The 21,134-nt window shown below is 40.9% G+C and overlaps 1 protein-coding gene across 1 annotated transcript in view; it reads right to left on the bottom strand.

The window, feature by feature from the left end:
• Nucleotides 1-10,290: 10,290 nt before the first annotated feature.
• DNAAF1 (dynein axonemal assembly factor 1) overlaps nucleotides 10,291-21,134 on the bottom strand; it is a 34,469-nt gene continuing 23,625 nt past the window's right edge. Inside the window, exons 6-12 of the mRNA XM_036752298.1 lie at nucleotides 19,840-19,961; nucleotides 18,903-19,069; nucleotides 16,982-17,260; nucleotides 15,506-15,606; nucleotides 14,965-15,027; nucleotides 12,697-13,057; nucleotides 10,291-10,600 (exon numbers count right to left, since the gene is read on the bottom strand). Coding sequence (XP_036608193.1) covers nucleotides 10,494-10,600; nucleotides 12,697-13,057; nucleotides 14,965-15,027; nucleotides 15,506-15,606; nucleotides 16,982-17,260; nucleotides 18,903-19,069; nucleotides 19,840-19,961 — 1,200 coding nt within the window. The 3' untranslated portion in view covers nucleotides 10,291-10,493. The remainder of the gene's footprint in view (nucleotides 10,601-12,696; nucleotides 13,058-14,964; nucleotides 15,028-15,505; nucleotides 15,607-16,981; nucleotides 17,261-18,902; nucleotides 19,070-19,839; nucleotides 19,962-21,134) is intronic.

The raw sequence follows: 21,134 nt of genomic DNA, 5'->3' as shown, positions 1-21,134 counted from the left end.
CCCAATCTACTTCTGGATAACTCATTATTAGGAAGATTTTCCTACATCTGACCCATGCTGCTCCTAGGTCTGCCCTCTGGGACCAAGCAGAGAATATCTGAATGGGTAGAGATGTGGTTATCCCCCTAATTTCCATCTTCCTCCTTCCCTGCCCCAGCCCATTCTTTTCTTTTCCAGGTCAAACATCCCCAGTTTCTCCTCATATGATATACCTCAAACTTCTTCACCTTTCTAATTGTCCTCTCTTTGCATGATGGATAAAACCTAGGGTATACAAGGACAAAAGGGAAAAAAGGCCTCCCTTAAAGGACTTGTATTATTCTGGGGGAGAGGTGATCCACCGAGACATAAATAAATACAAAATATATACAATGTAATTTCTTTTTACTTTTTGGAGGCAATTGAGGTTAAGTGACTTGCCCAGGGTCACACAGCTAGCAAGTGTCTGAGGCTGGATTTGAATTCAGGTCCTCCTGACTCTAGGGCCGGTACTCTGTTCACTGTACCACCTAGCTGCCCCCAAAATATATAAAGTATAATTTCAAGAAGAAAATACAATTAACAAGGTGATCAGGAAGAGATTTGGGTAGGACCTGAGCCGTGCTTTGAAGGAAACTTGGAATCTTACTAGACTAGTAGACAGTAGAGAGCCACTGAAGATTTTTTTTTTTGAGTAGGAGAGTGAGATGGTCAGATTTATGTTCTAGAAATATCAATATGGCAGTCATGTCAATTAGCGGTATCAAACTCAAATAAAACCAAGGGCCAAGGGCCATATGTAAGGATCCCTGTGGGCTGCATATTGACTTAAAAAACCACACATTTATATATCCTCTTTTTTCCCTTAATACAGCAGTCACATAGGAATCAGACTTTAATCGGGTTCTAGCTGCACTCTGGAACGCTGTGGGCCACATGCGACTGCCCATTTGACGTCTCTGGTGTAGGTGATAGTTTGGAGAGCGGAGGGGATTGAAGCTGAAAGATCAGTCCTGATCAAGGTCTGACCTAGGTGCTGAGAGAGATGAGGCTAGATGCAAAGGATGTTGGGATTAACTAAATCCGGCAGGTGATTGGATGTGTAGGGGGAAGAGTCAATGTTACCGATTTGATAAGTATGCCATCTATACCGGCAATTCGTATAAATAGGTAGAAATATGTAAAAATCAATATGAAAATAGCACAGAATCAATCAAATCACTAGAACACTCCACTAGGGAGCGCTTTCTAAGTTGACACAAAACCAGTAATTACTGAGTCTGGCCATTCAACCAGTTTCAAATGCACCGAATTACTATCATCTACTCCCCATCTCTCCTTCCACGAGATAATCCGGAGAAACTATCTACCTTCTACAGCATCCTCCTGCTCTACCAGTCTAAAAACCCTATCAAAAAGGAGGTTAATATAGTACGATGTGTCTCGAGAAGTTCCTGCTGCTGCTTTGTGGTACCAACACCTTACGTAGGTAAATATCTGCTGACCATCCCTTTAATTATGTCTTCTAGAACTTTGCCAAGAGCCCAAATCGAATTCACTGACCTTTAGTTTGCAGATTTCACTAACTTTCTTTTTTTGAGAATTGGGACATTTGGTTCTCCTTCTCCAACTCTTTACCTTTCCCCTTTACTCCCCTTCCCTCCTCTTATTCCACCCCCCACCCTCCCCTTCTTCCCTCCTCCTCCATTCTTCATTCAATCCTTTCTCCTTCCTCCCTTCCCTGGCTTAGAAATGGTGTGGTGGAGACGGCCAAGGAGTCCACAGAGCCTGCCCGGGGGGACATCACAGAGCTGTGCCAGGATGCATTCTCCAAAATGGCCACGTACCTGATGGGCGAGCTGACAGCCACCAGTGAAAACTATAAACTTCTGGAAAATATGAACAAACGGACTAGCTTAAAGTATCTAGAAATGAAAGATATTGCAGTAAACATAAGCAGAACCTAAAGGACTTAAACCAGAAACATGCAGCACTTCAGCCTTATCTGGATCAGATCACTTTAATTGAGGAGCAAGTAGCAACTACAGAGCAGGCAGCTTACAAGGTGGATGTATATTCAAAGAAACTAGAAGCAAAGTACAAAGAGTTAGAGAGGCAATGAAAGAATTCTTTGGCACAAAGACTTTAACTGCAAGAATATTTTATAAGAGTTGAAATAAGTGGGATGGAACTTGTCACTGTGCTTCAATTTCTAAAAAGAAACCGTGCTGCTGATCCAAGGAGAATCCCAGCCCCCACCTCTGGTTGGGTGTGGAACTTTGGCCACCCCCAATGTTTTCCTAAACCTGTATCCCCTGGAACCTCATCTTATCAGGGCCTTTGTTGTGTGCCCCAGACCAAGGCTCAGAAATCAGAATCAACCCCATTTAGAGCAGGCACAGATGAGAGGCTCTCGTCTCCCTGTCTCCTCCCTCCTTCCCTCTCCCCTAGGGTCCCCCACCCCCTTTATAACCTGTTCTTCAACTTAAATAATAAATGAGGATGTATGAAAAAAAAGAAAATTGAGACATTTGGGCTTTTCTAATTCTGCAGTCTTTTTCAATTGACATAATCTTTTTTCTTTTTAAAATAAGTTTATTTTTACATGCATGTATAATCTGTCCCTCCAACTACTCTCCTAACTCCCATAGAACAGCAATGACAAAAATGAAACACAAAACCCTCATCCTAAGTATGAATAGTCCAAAAGAACAAATTCCTCAATTGACCATTCCTTCTCTGTATTTTAAGGCCGTCACCTCTCTAGAGGGAGCTGAGTAGTATGTTTCTCTTTCAGTCCTCTGGATTTTTGATGTATCAAGACAAGAATTCTAGTCTTTCAAAGTTTCTTTCAAAGGTCATTGGAAATGACTTGGCTATGGCATCTACCAGTTTTTCAGTTCTCTGGGAGCAAGTTCATCTGGGTGTGGCATTTTGAACTTGGATCAAAAATTATTAAGTGTTCTTTATCTCCCCTCTTATCCTTGGTACCAGGTTCCTATTCACTGGTTTTGTTCTGACTTTTCTAGTCCAAAGTTCATTTTCCTTGTTAGAGAAAACAAGCAAAATGAAAGTTGAGGATCTCCATGTTTTCTGTTATATAACCATCATCCCACTCATCCTAAGCAGTGATCCTGGCCTTCTTTAATCTTCTTCTCCATAATATAGCTTAAAAACAAAAGAAACAAACAAAACCCTTTTTGTTGTCTCCAAGCCGTCTTTCCTCAACAGCCTCATCTCACCCTGAGCTTTACTACTCCTTTTTATTATTTTTATAGAATCATGGACTGGAATTTAACAATACCTTGGAGGACCAGCTGCACCAATTGACATAGAGCATTCTTTTTAATCCAAAAGGTAAAGAACATAAAGGATAAAAAATTTTATTTCAAAGTAAAATTATAATTTGTGTTTGTGCATCAATTGACCCATCTGGTCCTGGACTGTTTAGTTTCTTGTCATTGTGTCCATAACTTGTAACACATTCTAGAGTATAATACGCATTTAATAAATGCATATTGAATGACTAAGTAAATTATGCTATGATTTTGTCACTTGGTTGTCTTCTGTTGATGTCCTTTATGTAACAGGAGGACTGGGCAAGGAAGGCCCAGGTTGGAGAATATCCAGAATATCCTCTGCCTGCTGGCAACCCACACAGGTGCTCGGGGAACTTGCTTCTGAAAGTAGGTGATGACCTGGAATGTCTTGATTCCAAGCACATGTAGGTCTTTTATAACCACTTGCTGTCTGCTTACTGCATGCTGTAGGATAAAAGGAAAAGGAGAAAAAGGCTTTTGATTGAAACTGGAACTTCTAAAACTGCCTTTTGAATGTACTAACTGGGCAAATGGAGTCTTATCTCTTTCCTGGTGGTGATCAAGTAAAGATGTACTCCTAAGCCTCTGGGTGGAGAGAGGTCATACACCATCATCTCCCCTCCTAACCTGATGTGTGGCCGTGAATGGATGGACTGTTGGTTTTCTGTCATTGTAAAGCTTCATTCTTTCCTGCTTTTAGGTGAGTAAGTGAAGAAAATAGAATAGACTGATCTTGTGAGCTTTGAAAGTCAGAAGAGTAACCAAAAGTCCAGAAGCTGGAGTCCATACCAGTTTGATGGCAGTCATGACCATCATCCAATGTGGCAAGCTTCTTCCATCAGGCCACAAGTAGTTTGGCCTTCAGAAGTGAACTTTGAGGTGGATGCTTTACAGCAACCACTTTAAATTTGAGCTCACTCTCCCTAAGTGGTAGACGAGAGAGTGTGACCCAGCTTAGAAGATGTGTATGTACTTCTGGATCAACTACAAATTTATGTTATGTAATCTCAACTGGGCCCTTGCTGCTGCAAGGCAATTCTTTTATACCTACCTAGTTAACTCACTATGCCACTCAGCACAGTGGCTTTTCCAAACCTATTCATCTCTCCTTAAACCTTCCCCAAACCTCTCTCAGCTGAGAACCTTGCCTCATATCTTCACATTTCACTGAAAAAAAAAAATTGGAGCCATTTTCTGAAAACTCTCTTCTTGCTTCCTTCCCTTGTATTGCCCAGATGCCTTCTACCAATCTCCTCCTTCACTTCTGTCTTACTTGAAGAGATGGTCTCCTTTCCTTCTGCCAATGTAAGCCCTCTACATGCCCAACTGATCCCATTCCATCTCATCTTCTCCAACAGATTGTTTCCTTTGTCATCACTTTCTCCACTTATCTTCCATCTCTCCCTATCTACTGGCTCCTTCCCTACTGCCTACAAACATGTCCATGTCTCCCACATCCATAAAAAACCCTCACTTGATCCATATATCTCATCTAAATATTGTTAGAATTTTATTGTCTGAGGAAAATGATGAATAGATTAAGAAGCTGGACAATTGCTGTAACTTAAGAAATTATAAACTTCCAAGTTTTGTCTTTATTTAAAAGGAAGTTCAGTTAAAATTGTTTTTGCTATAAATCAAGTATTTATACAAAGGCCTTGTCCAAACAAAGATCTCCTCTTGTAATTTTGGTCAATTCAGGATACATTGTAAACTGTTAAAAATGTGATCTACAGTCTCAGGAGTTCTCTCCCAAAATTCCAACTAATCAGTTTCCAAAAAAAATTTTTAATGATTAATCCCAGAATCTGCTAAAATATTTTTAGCTCTGTTCCCACTGTAATTCCAAGTTGACCAGACCAAAAATTACAAGGAAAAGAGTCTTTGTTTCCCTAGCTGCAGCCTTAAAAATCTCTGGCTGCCTGCATTTCAAATTTTACAAAGTAACAGACTCATTTCACAGCACATTGACACACACACACACACACACACACACACACACACTGAAAGACAGACAAATTGACAATTAACAGGATAAATACAAACTGAGTTCAGAATTTAACAACAGAGAGGGAATTAGAGGCTTTCATGAATTGTCTATTATTATTCTGAAGAAAGGGGGTTTTGGGGAATTTGCAAGGATCTAAGATCTGACAGGGATGGATCCTGCAGCTTTTACTTGGAGCACCTCTATGGGTTTTGGGGGAAGCCTTGGCATCCCTGATTTTTCTGACTCTCCATAACCTACATCCAGAGTGTAGCTGTCTTCCTCAAGAACAAAGCCCTTAAGGGAAATGGGGAAAGGGAGAGAGGGAGGAGGAGGAGGACTAGGGCAGGTAAGGGAAGGCAAGGAGTAAGGACAAAGTGCATTTATCCTCCCCATAATCAGATCCTAAAAGGGAAAGGAGGCAGGAAAGAGGTGAGGAATAGGGTGGAAAGAGTAGAGGAACAGCTAGAGCTGGAGTCGTTGGAAAAGAGGGGAGAGTGAGGTGGAGAGAATTAGCCAATACTTGGTGGGGGGGATGATGAAGCAGCTTTGCGAGCCTTAAGGGAAGAGGCTTTTGCCTTTTATTCTTGCTCAGTCATCTCAGCAAACCCAAGGTGAAAACATTCCCAACTCATTTTGAAAGATCATTCTGCAAAGGGGACCTAATTAATGTGAATTGGTCCCCACCCTCAAAGCTAGCTTAAAGGGAATCAAGGACTTCAACCAAACTAGTGGGAGTTCTTTGGAAGCTGGGAATAGGGAAAACTTACCCCAACCCCATCAAGGCCAAGATTCCAAGAAAAATCCTGAGGCGCCTGAATCATTATTAGCATTGGCGAGTTTGGGCTGCAGTTCTTTGTCCCGGTTCCATCAGTTCCATCTGAGTCACGGCACCATAACTGTTGACCTGAAAGTTTGGTTAAAGTAGGTAAACAGACTAGGTGACATATAAATTCATATAGTTTATTCCCTTGAAGCTAGCAGATACATGATAATGGAATCAGAAGCAAGCAAGCTCTGATTGACAAGAAAAAGAAAGACAAGGTTTAAGTAACAATTCTCATCTTCAGTTTATCATCTCCATATCAAAGAAAGGAAGTTCTTAGGTAAACAAGACAATTGACAAAGTAGGGTCACTTAGAGATTACGATAACAAGATGCAAATGTCTCTAGAATATCAAGACAAGAGAAATCACACTGTTCTGGCTGCAGACATTCTGTTACCAACTGGAAAGATATACTTTGTTAATCTTCTCTGGTCTTTGAAGTTGCTGACACAGAAAGGGGGATTTTTAGAATAGAGCAAAAGCAGTTGGAGGCTTTGGATATGATTGGGGTTCGAATAATCTGAAAGGATTGACACTAGCCCTGTGGACATAGTTCCAAATTGCACTACAGAATTGCTCTATAGCAGTCCTAACCTCTCTCCTAACCTCTTACATCTCCAATTACCTATTAGCCATCTCCAGCTGGATGTTCAGTAGATATTTTAAACCCAACATGTCATAAACAACTTATCTCCCCCCACCCAAAAAAAACCCCTCTCCTCTCTCAATTTCCCCATTACTGTTGAGAGTACCACCATCCTCCCAGTCACCCAGGCTCTCAACTTGGGTGGCATCCTCAACTCCTCACTCTTTCTCATGCCCCATATCCAATGTTGCCAATTCCTGCTGATTTTACCCTCTTCTCATTTATGTTCCCTTGTCTCCCCTGACACTACCATCACCTTGGTCCAGGCCCTTATCACCTCATACTGGGATTATTGCTGTAGCCTGCTGGTTAGGCTCCCTGCCTCAAGTTTCTTCCCATTCTAGTCCTTCCTACCTTCAGCAGTCAAATTGACCTTCCTAAAGCAAAAATCTCTGTCACTCCCCTATGCAATAAGCTGCAGTGGCTCCCTATGATCTCCAAGATCAAATAGAAAATCCTGTTTGGTGTTCAAAACCCTTCATAATCTGCTCCCTAACCTTTCCAGCTTTCTTATACTTTACTAACCCCACCACATACTCCGATCCAGTGACACTGGATTCCTTTTTTCTTGCACAACACTCCATCTCCCAGGTCTGGGCCATCCCCCCATGCCTGGAATTCTCTCCTTTCCCATCTCTGCCTCCTATCTTCCCTGGTGCTTCAAGTACCAGCTAACATCCCAGCCTTTCCCTGGAAACAGGCCTTCCCTCTGTTGATCATCTCAGTAAATACTCCTTTGTAAAGCTCAATTGATGTTAATTGCCTCCTGGTGGTATCAGTGGAGTTATCTGGCTAAATTGATAGTGGCACGTTAATAAATTGGCTAAATGATATTGGTAAAGCAATCATTGATGATTAATATTGGAGAGAACATGAGAATGAGGGCTTGAGCCGTCAGTATTAGAAAGTCACCCCAGTCTCTCAGGGGTGACCCTAGAACTCTCAGATGTAGCCACCATCTGAAGATTGTGGAAAATATTATACTATTTTATATCATTTTTAATTTCAAGTAGACCCAGAGCCTGAATTAATGAGTAACTGGATGAAGATCCAGGACCTGGGCTTCTTTGTTCTCTCTAAAAGTTTGCTCAGGTAATAAATACCCTTACCTCTGTCAACAAGGCCAGATTAGACTGACCTAAGGACATTACCCTAACCCCAAGAGAGATTACCTTGCTTAATATTCTACAGGTATATACTATGTTATGGAATGTAATGAGACACAGAGACTCTGGGCTGTAGTTTCAAATGACTTTTGTCAACATCCTTTACAACTCTATTCCATTAAGGAAAATCCTCTTCTTGTATCATGGTTAAACATACATGAGGGTCATAAAAATGAGGTCATACAGGCTTGCTAGCTCTGCTAAAATAACGTATGTAAGTTTTCTCATTGCTTTGTTCAGGCAGCCAGAGTTTATACTCTGACTCCTTGTATGTACAAGTAAGCTAGCTCCGCTATGCTTTAAGGGAAAATAATAAACAACATGGATTTTTCTATCACCTAGCTCTGTTGTTTCCTTCAACCAAATTTTCAGGTTTAACAAGATACAACTTGCCAGTGGGTTGGGATAAATAGAACTTAGCTATATTTAAGATCCAAGTCTATAGACTTAGAGCCAGAAGGGCCTTAGACATCATCTAGTCTAACCCCCTTGCTTTACAGATGAGGGAACTGAGGCCAGAGGCTTTAAATGAATCTCCCAAGATGTCACAGGAAGTGGCCGAACCAGGACTCATGCACGGCAAGCAGAGCAGTGTAGGAATGTGAGTGCTGGTCTTAGATTCAGAAGACCTGGATTCAGATCCTACCAGTGAGAACTTCTTGTGTGACCCTGGGTGGATCCTATGTTCTATGACTGTACACCTGAGCAAAGACGCCTCACCTTGGGATTAGCGGGGTGGCAGAAGGGGTGGGCAGTGAAGGTCAGCATGAGAGAAAATGGAAATACTAGGTTTAGGGTCAGAAGACTTGAGTTCAAGGCGGGGACGTCACTTGTGTGACATGTACCTGTGACCTTTACCCTCTATAGACTCTGGTCACATCTGCCACATCAGGGTGTTGCATCCACATGCTGGAGTGTGGGGAGGCCTCAGGATCTCCCAAGTTGGCATATGCTGTCCCTCACCTTTGTTGCTCCACGGGTAGCTTTCACATGAGTCCATGTGGTTTGGGGGTAGTTAAGAGAGGTGGACGTAGTTAAGGTTAGAGGGCTCTGGCCTCTACCAGATCTTTAGCTTCCTTCAAGGCTTGACTCAGGTGCCACCCCCTACAGGAAGCTTTTCCTACTTCTCTTGGCTGTTAGCACTTTCCTTTTCTTTAAATAGCTCTTATCCCAGTAAATATTCTACTTCCCTCACCCCAGTAGAATGAATATAAACTCCCTGAGGAAAGGGACTGTTTTTATTTTGTCTTTGTATTCCCAGCATCTTGTATACAGTAACCACTTAATGCATATGAAATGAGTACTTCAAGGGGAGAAAGGCATATTCTTTATATAAATCCTGAAAAATTATCTAAACTCTCTAATAATCAGAGAAATTAAAAAACTTGTAATGTTTTACACTCATAAAATTGGTAAAAACTAGTTTAGAAAGCAATAAAATTCATTGTCAGTGGAGCTATGAGAAAATAGGCACACAAATCATGAATGGGATAATAAATTGGTACAACTTGGCAATAGTTACAAAACTGATCATACACCAAGGGAATGGATGTTATAAAAAAGTAAAAAACAAATAAGATAAAAATAAAGATCTAACTATAAAAGCACTCATGGATGCTTTGTTTGTAATAGCAAAAATATTAAACTATTGGGTCCAATGATTAGGAAATTAAATACATTGTGACATATCAGCATAGCAGAATATTTCTGTGCTATTTAAAATGACAAATATGAAGAGTACAAAGAAATATGGAAATTTATGTGAAATGATACAAAATAAAGTTGGCAGAATTAGAATATACCCATTTCTTTCAACTATATTAAAAAACCCCAAACCAACAATATTTCATACGTGTTCAGACAATGAAGAGAATGTTATTTATGATATTTTGTTAAAGTTTGCATTCTATTACCAATTTTCCTTCTTTTTTCTTTATTTTTATCAAAAAGGTAAAGAGTTCAGATTTTGTTTTGGGGAGATTTACAGTAGGGGCTTGATAAATATTTGCTAAATGGAACCAAACATACTATTTAGTACTGTTAAAGAAGTATTAAATTTATAATAAGATAATAATTTATTCCAAATTTATAAGCAAATGTTAGGATAAATTTGTCTTCAGTGTATGTTTAAAGGATAGAATTACATATGAAAAAAACACAAATTCTTGAAACTGATGTTGAAATTTTTATAAAGCTCCAAAGGAAAACATACAGTTATATAATACAGTAAACCAAAGTTAACCAGAAAAAATAAAATCACACACTATGAATTTGAGGACTACTGTTGCATATCATTTACAATGGCTAAAAGAATAAGTCAACATTCTAAATAGACAGATCAATTCAACTTTAGCTATTGCCTAGAAGTACTTGTCAGAGGACAAACCCTGGTGCTCTCCCTTAACTAAGACTGCCACATATTTTTTTCTCCACCCTCACGCTGTCGATCTGGAAATAGGACTCTCTGGATGGTGGGGCAAGGCCAAATAATCAGCGCACCTTAAAACTGGTGTGCATATACACCTGTGGGAAAATAAATAACTGTCCCACACCATCCATCTTTGACATTTAATCTAGCCCAAATTCAATGTCTTCATTGCCTTCCTTGATCCCATGCACAATGAGATCTTCAGTCTCTGTCAATAACTGGACCTTATTTTTTGAAGCATCACTTCCTGTTGAAACATAATACAAAATATCAGCCATATTTCTGAAAAAATATGACACAGTTACTGAAATCTGTTTATTCTGTTAAAAAACAAGTTAACATACACAGAAACTTTCTGTAATTCAATGATATCCATGGCATCTTTATACACATATTCACTATTTAACAGAAAATTATTTAATATGAGTCTGAACTTGAGTAATTTATGAATGGTCATAGATTTGTTCTTTGGAAATAGCCTATGCTGGCTACTTAATCCCTCTAACTGCAATAAGTTGGCATAATCAGCCTCTATGACATGCTAAGGCTGCATCCTATTCACGGGGTCCAGTAATAGTCAGCACTCTGCCAGGTTCAACAGATGCCATATTGATGTACTAACAGTTTTAATGAACATGCCCATAATTTAAAAAATAGTGTGAAAGTCAAACAGGAATCATTTACTTATTTATCAGCTTTCCTCATTCAGCAAGGACCGAATGAATTTTTGGTTCTTAGCTTTATCTGTTGCTATCCTTCCCAATTAAGGAAAATTTTGACTGTCTATGTGTTTGCCATCAACAAGAGGATACAAGTCCAAGTATAGGAATGACAGTCCATGGGGACGAGGTATATAAAAAGTTCATTATATGAAGTTTGTGAAGAACTCAGTGAAGTTATTAGGGCAATTTTCCCTTCCGTTATGTGACCAATATGTGGGGCAGATGACAACACTATGAGAATTTCTGCCATGGGACTATATTATGTTCTCATCTTCAAAGTTTTCATTTCTTGTGAATGATTATTAAAAATCCAAATTTTATTACTGCTATTTCATGTGTTATTTCCTTATTAAGTATGTGATTTTAAAAAGGTCTGTTTTGTTCTTCAGTAGAATTTTGCTTTATTACATCCAGAGAACCAACTCCTCAAGGAATAATATATTCTCTGCAACTAGAGTTCTCTAATGGACTTAGTTTTGCCCAGCTTCTCAAAGGAAGGAAGCAGTTCTGGCTTTCTGCATGAGCTGCTACAGCTATTCTAATTGAAGTTATCCTGCAGTCCAGAGTAAGGGGGATGCCACACAAAAATGGTACAGCAAAGAGGAAAACCAGGACCTGAGTCACATCACTCAAGCGGTAGGTGCGATTTATCTTAGTCAGAGGTAAGGGACTTAGCACTGGAAGACCACAGTTTGAGTCCTTATGCTGGTACTTATTAGCTGTGTGGTCCTGGCAAAGTTATTTAGTTTGAGTCCCAGGTTCTTCATGGGCGAAAGAACATACAACCTCTTTCATAGGAGCTGTTGGGAAGAAAGCGTGAGGGAATTTTTAAAGCATTACTATCGAAATCTAAGTGACCCGGTATTATTACTAGATATGAAAGTACCACCCAAGGATTAGTTTTATACTCCCAAACCTAATCTAGTGACAGAAATGTCAAAGCTGGATTAAATTTTACCTCACATAATTAAGTTAGGTTTCATAAAGAAACACTTCTGGGGCAGCTAGGTGGCACAGTGAGTAGAGCACCGGCCCTGGAGTCAGAAGACCTGAGTTCAAATCTGGTCTCAGACACTTGACACACTTACTAGCTGTGTGACCTTGGGCAAGTCACTTAACCTCAACTGCCCTTCCTTCCCCCCTCCGAAAAAAAAAAGATAAAGAAAGACATAAAGAAACACTTCTCATAAACATATAAAACATGGTAAACTAAATGTCTTCTGGATCTGAAGCACAGGAGGATTCCACAGTGAAACTCTGGATTATATTAGGGTATCAATTTATACCTCACAGCTGAGAATCTGCCCTTTCAAATTACCATTGGATATCACAGGCACCAGTGCAGACAACAGCATGGCAGCCATTTGTGATTAGTAGCAGGCAGCCTGGGTCCAGCTCTGATCCTTACTACCTATGGGATGATGGCTACCTCTAGGCCTTACTTTCCTCATTTTATAAAGCGAAGGTATTTGACCAAATGACCTCTAAGATCCTGCCTCTTTCAGCTCTAAATCCTCTAAGCACAGTCAGATTCTTCCTTCAGAAACTGTTTTCAAAGTTATATCACTACATGTTCAGCAAAGAAACAAGCCTTTCATGTACCTAGGAAGTGCCACGTTACCTGAAGAAGAGGGTGAAGCCGGATTATCATTCGGGTCTACATTGAGAAGGGTTTGTTGGCTTTCTTCATTGCAGGTTGGGGACATCAGTGACTCCTCTAGTGGACTTTTACTGATCTCTTGAATCAATGGTTCTGACAGCTTTGTGTGGTCATTTTCGGTCTCCAAGTCCTTGTTTGATTCTGTTTCAAATATTTCCACAAGGGGTGTGATGGCCTTCTTGGAGGTATCTTTAGGAATTTTAAATATATTAGAAAGTGTATCTGTGGATGTTTTGTCCTGTATCGTGCAGCCTTCATCCAGTTCGGGATCACTTTCATCACTTGCTCCAGAAATTATTTTAATTTTTGGAGAAGAGGCTTTCTATTAAAAAAAAAGAAACATACACTTTGAAAACCTATCGACATACCACTACTGTGACACATAATGTGGTTGTTCTCCACAATCTCTATTTTCTATGTGACCACAAGAGAGGAGGCGTGTGTTCTCTACTGATGGAATAAGGCTTGAGAGCATGGGCCAGGAGCTCCTCTCCATATGCTCCAGGGGGATGGTCACATCCACAGCAGCTAGGGATGTAAAGCCTTTCACAGTCAAATTATTCACCTCCTTGCCACCCACCACAGTCTAGCTGAACTCCTGTTCTGATTCCTTGCACACAACCTGCCACTTCCTGCCTCTCCACATCTCTGTACACCCCAAGGCCTGGAATGCACTCTCCATCTCTGTCTCTTAGAATTCTCAGTTTCCTTCCAAGATCAGTTCAAGCTTCACCTTCTACATGAAGAGCCTTCTCAAAAGAATGTAAACTCCCTGAGGACGAGGACTGTTTTATTTTTATTTCTATATTTCCTCGCCTAACGTAGTGTTTGACCCACCCTAGATGCTTAATAAATGCATGATGACTGTCCTTCCCTTTTGTAAGTATATGGGTGCGTACTGGACGGATAATTTTGACTATCTTCATCATATCATATGTTTCCTATCGCTTTCTGTCTTTAGTCTCTCCACACCTGTGAACTTATACACTTATAAAGGACTGATACACATATCTTACAGAGACACGGTGAACAGACATATCTTGATGTATCTTTAATCAGTTCTGCGAAAACACATTAGGTGAAACAATACTACAGGGGGCAGTCAGCTCCAAGGGAACAGCATTATAAATGGGTGATGAGCCAAATGATATTGCACTGGAGTTGGGTAGAATGCATTAATGACGTTACCTCAAAATGGCACGGTAAAATAATGTAAGGTGTCTGAACTATCATAGCAATAACACTTTCCTTACAAGCATAAGAGACAGAGAGGACGCCCGATTACGATTCCTATTTTATAGATAATAAAAGTGAAGCTCAAAGACATGAGGTGGCCACTGGAAAGAAGGGACCAGCCATTCCACTATCTGCCAACTAACGGCCGCTCACAGAGCAGGTGAGCCACCCTAGCCGAAGCAACAAGGCCCCCTGAGGGAGCCAGAGCGGTCAGACCACCACCACAATATCCTGACCACCATTTCCCCTCTGACCCTGATAAACAAACAGCACAGGACTCAGCCTAAAGGCCTTGGGAAGAGCAATGATCCCAGCCCAGTGTCCACAGTCATGATCCCAGGAAGCAATCCCCATGGAAATGAAGGATAGCCACAGCTCCTGAAGGTTCAGAAAGGAAAGTTGTCACTCAGCGGAAATGACATTAAAGAAGGTGCTTTCACCACCTGCTTGCTTTTACCACCTGCTTCGCTGCTGCATCCTAAGGACTGTGGGACCTTTCTGTCTGACTTATACCAGGAACTTCCCAGCTGTGTTGTCTCCTCCATTAGAATGTGCATTTCTGGAGAGGAAGGACTGGCTGGCTTTTCTCTGTAGATCTTGCACTTAGGCCAGTGCCTTGCACATAGCAAGGATTGCATAAATGCTTCATTCATTCATCCTTGAAATGACTCGCCCAAGGCCACTCAGGGTCATAAAAGTGAGGATTCCAAACTCCTGACTCCAAGTTCAGCTCTCCTCCTTTATTCTCAGCTTTTCAGTTGATTGAAAATATATCATATATCATATATCAAGTATAAGTGACTGGATAATTTCCTAATTTACATTGATCAATAATAAATGATTCATATGCATGCCTTGATTATGAAGGAAATGTTCAACACTTTTAAAGACTTCATTGGACTATATCTGTGCTAGAAAGTTTTACTTTGTAGAAAAATATAGCTCAGAATTATGGTATTAAACCAAACATGTAAAGGGAAAATAAACACTTACATTTTCATCTGAATTTTCTGGAAAGATCTCATCAACTTCTATATCTTCTAAATCAGGCAGATCCTGAAGGATTGAATTACAAAATATGTCGCCAGGGAAGGGAGGGTGGTAGGGCAAAAACATCCCAAGAATTATGTCACAGAAACACATTCCCAAGGTATGCCCGCCATGCAAAGTGAAGTGGAAAAGTGGGGTGAGTAGCTAATAATGGCCTCCCTACCTTCCACCATCCATTATCTGGATATTTTAAATGAAAATGTTGAATATTCACAGAATATTTATAAAGGAGAAAATGGAGGCTGAAAGAGGTTAAGTTACTAGCCCAAATTCATATGACATGTTAGTGGTAGAGTTGAGAACAGAACCCAGTCCTCTGATTTTCAGTCTTGTGTCTTTTTATACCATACCAAACAACCTCTGATGCAGTGACACAGTGGTTGGCCACATTAGGGAAAGACTGACTTGGGACCTGAGACATATTTACTAGATAGCCTACTAATTCTAAAACAAATATTAATTACCATGGGCAACCATTACATACATCAATGAAGAGCTTGTCTTCTGCCTCCACTTCAATGGTTTCTAATTCCTTAGCTCCATCCAGTTCTGCCTTCTCTGTAGTCAGAGCTTTTAATGTTGATTCTAAGGAAGAGTAAATATTGAATATATCCTGGAATTAATTTTGTAGGCTGTTTTCTAGTTGATAAACAGAGGAAGACTGGTCCAAGAGTAAGATGGACAAAGGAAAATAGGCCCAAGATCTAAGATGAAGTGACTGTGGACAAGGACAAGACACTGAGGTTAGAAAGGGCCACCCATACCATGAAAAGAAACCTGAGGAAAGCTGTTCAAAATAACACACAGAGAAAAATTCAGGACTAGAAGAATAAGACGCACATCTATTGTGTGTGACCACATGAAAGGAGGCGTAAGTGTGGATGAACAAAGAATCTGGATGAGGGCTGCAGTGACTAAAAAACTGTCCTGCTGCTTTGTGTGGCAAATGAATTCAAATGTCAAAATCACTAAGCATGTTCAGTTAGTCGTATCGATGATCAACGTTAATCTCCTAATTGAACGTCTTTAGAAAAGGAAAGAGCCCTTCTGGGACAGGAGCTAATAAGAATACACGTCCTTTGGATGGCATTAATGTACATAGTGTAATTTGGAGGCCTGGTACTGAGACAATAGTTCCTCCTTGTCAGGCCCTACAAAGCAAACAATTTAAAATGTAAGCAACCTAAAAAATTTAGGCAGTAACCTTGGAAACTGAGGGACGATGAAAGGCTGCTACCAAGAGCAGGAAGACCGTCCTTCACCTTTGCCCCTGATCTTGCATTTACCAAGTTGCCTCTAAATAGTCCTCAGGGCCAGGAAGGGCATGGGCTGGCGGGGAGGGGGGGGGGTGGAGGTGTCTTTGTGGTAGGCATATATCTGTGGGTCCTCCAAGACGGATGCTGATGTGGGGTGGGGCAGCGTGAGGAACAGGAAATCTTTTTTCTTCTTCTTTTTTTTGAGGGGGGAAGGCAGGGCAATTGGGGTTAAGTGACTTGCCTCAGGTCACACAGCTAGTAAGTGTGTCAAGTGTCTGAGGCCGGATTTGAACTCAGGTCCTCCTGACTCTAGGGCCAGTGCTCTACTCACTGTGTCACCTAGCTGCCCCATGGAACAGGAAGTCTTAAAAAGGCCATGAGGACAGGGAAGGAAAGAGTGGGATGAATGAAGCCTGGGGTGGGGATTCTCTAGAGCTGCTCAGACCTCTCCAGGTTACTGCCAACAAATGGCTGCTCAGGGAAAACTCTGCATTAGCCTGAGCCTAAGGCAATGAGAAAGACCTTGAGAACAAGGCACCATTTGGCTGACTGTGTTTATCTTACTAGGACATTCCTACCTTCTAGACATTTAGAGATAACTCTGATACTAAAGAGTACCTCACTTGACTCTCGGGTCTGATTCGTTTATTGTTGACATCTCTCAGCAGATGTTCCATTCTCAAATTACTCACTGGGAGTGAGGCCTGGCTCTGGTCGGTGCTCAGGGGTATCTCTTGGCTGGCAATTACCTTCTTGTGAAGCTTTGAGGTTTGGGTCTGACTCCTCCTGGGTTTTTCCTTGAGCTTCCATAGGTGCCTCACTTTTCACACTGGAGTCTTCCGGAAAGACTTCATCCCAGGCATCAAAACTCTCTTGGACAAACTTCTCTTTCTTCTGCTGTGTGGCTTCCTCCTCAGGGGACTGTCGACCTACTTCTGTGCCTGAATCTGGGCTCACATCGTCATTTGATGGTGGAGTCTCTCCTACATGAAGTTAGAAAGTGAAGAAGAGCATTTCAGGCTTATGTCCAGGCATATGTTAGAAACTGATGGGGGATCTGACGGGGTGTCATCTGTAGGACAGGGAGCCCTCCTAAATATGGAACCAACCACCACGTATTCCCATCACTTCCCTACACACTGAGGGCTGTGAAGAAGTGCAGTGGGTAGCAAGCATTGGACACGGAAGCTCAGGAAGGCCCAAGCTGGAATCAGGCCTGGGACACTGGTGAGCTGTGTGACCCTGGGCAAGTCACAACCTCTGCTTGCCTCAGTTTCCTCATCTGTAAGATGTGGTTCCTAATAGCACCTCCCTTCCCTGGCTGCCTTGAGGCTCAAATGAGATAACGTGTTTGTAAAGCACTTTGTAAATCTTTAAATGGGATGCACAGGCTAGCTAGGATGGTGATGATGACCACTATTCTACCACCCCATCCCAGCTGTGTGTGTCGTATCCTTCAGGCAGGCCAGAGGACTAGCTGTCTCTAGTCAGCTCCAAAGGTGTGCACAGAACCCTGACACCCAAACGGAAGTAGGCACCAAGAGGGAGGTAAGAGAAGTAGAGGACATATTCCCTGCCTCCTAGGAGCTTATGAGCTCACTGGGGAGGTGATGTACACCTCCTTGAAGGGGTTAACAACAGCACTAAGTAATATATAGTAAGTGCCCAAGATTGATGATTCATAAATGTCCTAGGGCACTGATGCCCAATGCAGGCGCCTGAGAGAAGGGGTCACCGCAAGGGATCCTCAGAGCACCCTGAGATGGTAGAGTATCGTCAGATGTGGAGTCAGGAAGCTGTGAGCTCAAATGCTGTTGGTTGGAATGAGGACTTCTCCACAAGCGGCTCTGACACGGTCAATGTCAAGACTAGCGGTAGCCACAAAGTTCATCACCCTGATGCCAAGCTGGCCAGGACCCTCTCTCCGATGAGCAGGACATGGCTTGTTGTCAGGGTCATCTGAGGAATTTCCTCCCAACCCCTTTCACCTGCTGAGTAGAACCTGCCAGCTCACTCTCTCCTGACAGCCTTCGAGAACACAGGGCTGCTTCTGAGTTATGAAAAAGTATCCGACGGAAGAGGATGTGAATGGAGAAGCCATAATAGTCATAATAATAATAATTTTTAAAATTGAGTAAAAAAACTCAATCAGTTAAAATTAGTACAAAATTATGAATTTAAGACCAAAAATGAATTAATACAATTTACTTAATTTTATGATGAGTTATTTTCTAGCTCAACAAGGGTTATTTTGAAAAATTTGAGTCAATTGACCAGGTCCTGTCTGTCCATCTGAAGATGAGTTGATTTGAGGCAATCACAGATAGGCTACCTTAAGATGGACGACAGGGTCTATCAGGCTAAGAGAAAAACGGTGATTTCATTGGTCTAGGTAACTCCCAGTGGACAATTCCTCTGCTGATGCACATCAGCAATTTATCCCAGTTGTCCAGGGCAATGAATAATTGACATGTCCAGGATCACACAGCCAGGTGAACCCAGGTCTTCCACTGGCGAGCTGCCAGGCCAAGCCACCTCTCAGTTCAACACTGAGAAGGGTTAAAACAAAGGCTCCTTCTCCAAGGGACCCTGCTGGTGTCTGTTCACCTTCTCTACCCACGGTACCTTTTTCCTCCATTTCTTTCTGTCTCTTTTTCTCCATCGCTCTTTGCCTAATCATGGCCAAGGCATCAATGCTGTCTTCAATTTTCTTCCTTTCTCTGGTTTCCCATTTCCCTCTTTCTTCCTTCTCAGCTTCACTCCCTCCCTTAGCCCAGGCTTCTGCACATGCTCTGTTTAGAAAAGCACAGAATTGCTCAGAAAAATCTTAATGGTGGGTGTGTGTGTGCGCGTGCATGTGTGTGTGTGTGTGTGTATGTGATTTAAAAACTGTAATTCAAAAGAAAATCAGAGTATATATTTGAGCAACCAAAAGGTTGTTTTCTATGAACCAGTTTATAACTATTCTTTGCATATGGGAAAGAAAATAGGTTACGGGTTAATTTTCTTTTTTAAAAAGTCACCTGATTTCACATCTTCCTTAAAGTCCTAATCTGCTGGTGTGGAGGTGGGCTCTGGAGGCCCTGCCAGGGAGTGCCAGCCCAGTGATGGATGGTGCATATGTGTCTTAATGCTCAAAACTAGTCTCTATGGCAGATCTACTGAGTGAAGTTCGTTCAAGTCAATGTGTATTTGAAAATATGGAATAAAACTCCTTAAAATGTTCTATATTTCAAACTCTCCATTCCTTTACACCAGTTTTCTCCTTAAGTAAAAATCTAAATTATTGAAGCCTGACATTATATCTGATAGTCTAAAAAAATTAAAATTCACCCAGTGAGTACAACACTTGAAACTGGGTTTGTTACTTAATAATCCATAGGACAAGTGAGCTAAGTAACCTCTCTGATCCCCATCTGTTCCTTATCTGTAAAAAAGGGATAAAGTATTCGTACTTTTCTTCATAGGGTTGTTTGGAAGACCAATTGAGATGTTTGTGAAAATGATGTAAACTGTAAAGTCGGAGGCAAATCTTGTCTATTAAACTCATAATTATTTTTACCTGTCCTTTGGGAAAACTGGCCTATCGTCCAGGTAGGTTAAGGCTTTCAATCGAATGGTAACAGTTCTTCTATAGTGCAGAATTTTCCTAATCACTATGTTTCCCATCAAATTTAGTACACGCTATGAGCAAAGAAACACAATAAAATTAAGCACTGGAAATAAAATTGATATGATTAAGATAGTGCCATGTTCTATACATTAAGAAGCTATGAATTTTCTTCTTCGCAAAATGACAAACATGAAAATATGTTTAATGTGAATGTATATGTAGAGCCTGTATCAGACTGCATGCCATCTTGGGGAGGCGAGAGGAGTGACAGGGAGAAAATATGGAAGTCAAAAGCTTGTGGAATTGAATGTTGTAAACTAAAAATAAATAAATAAATTTAAAAGAAAAAAATAAAAAAGGGTCTGCACTTTGCTTTTTAGGGTTTTTAGCATAAATGTGTTATGACTTTGTCAAAGGCTTTTTTTTACATCTATTGAATTGTGTAGCTTTGGATTTTTTTTTTGTTTTTAATGTGACTATGTTGTTTTCCTTATGTTGAACTATTTTTGCCTCCTTGCCATAAATCCAACATGGTCATAATAGTGAATAATTTCTTAGATGAATGGCTGAAGACTATTTGACAGGACTTTATTAAAACTTTTGAATCAATATTCAAACAAAGCTATGAATTTATGAGATATATCTGTACAAAAAAATAATGTCTCATCAAATCCTTTATCAGATAATTTCGGAATTGTTTTTTTGTTGGAATTCTCCAGGTAACTGAATGACCCTTTCCTTTGACTGTGTAGCTGTGATTTGAAATTTTATTCATGAGGTTTTCAAGAATAATGCAAATTGTTCTATAACTAAATTATTATTGAGGCATCTGATGGGAATAGTGGATAGAGAGCTGAGCATGGAGTCAGGAAGACTTGAGTTCAAATCCAGCCTCAGATACTCACTAGCTGGGTGACCTTGGGCAAATCACTTGCCTCTGAACGCCTCCAGTTACTCATCTATAAAATGTGGATAATAAGAGCACTACCTCCCTGGGCTTTTGGGAGGCTCAAATGAGATAAGTGTAAAGTGCTTAGCTTACTGCCTGGCCTATAGTAGGTGCTATGTAAATGCTTATTCCCTTTCCCTTCCCTTCGCTATTCTGGGTGACTTGGAACAGGTTAACTCCTTCCTCTAGGCCTCCGTTTTCCTGTAAAATTAGGAATTTATACTAGAATCTAGATGCAGGGTGATGAGTAACCTGGACCCCAATTTAGGGAGTGGGGGTGGGTCTGTGAACTTGA

Source organism: Trichosurus vulpecula, chromosome 3, assembly GCF_011100635.1.
Source record: "Trichosurus vulpecula isolate mTriVul1 chromosome 3, mTriVul1.pri, whole genome shotgun sequence".
Classification (NCBI taxonomy): Eukaryota; Metazoa; Chordata; class Mammalia; order Diprotodontia; family Phalangeridae; genus Trichosurus; species Trichosurus vulpecula.
This window is presented reverse-complemented; position numbering and strand designations above follow the sequence as displayed.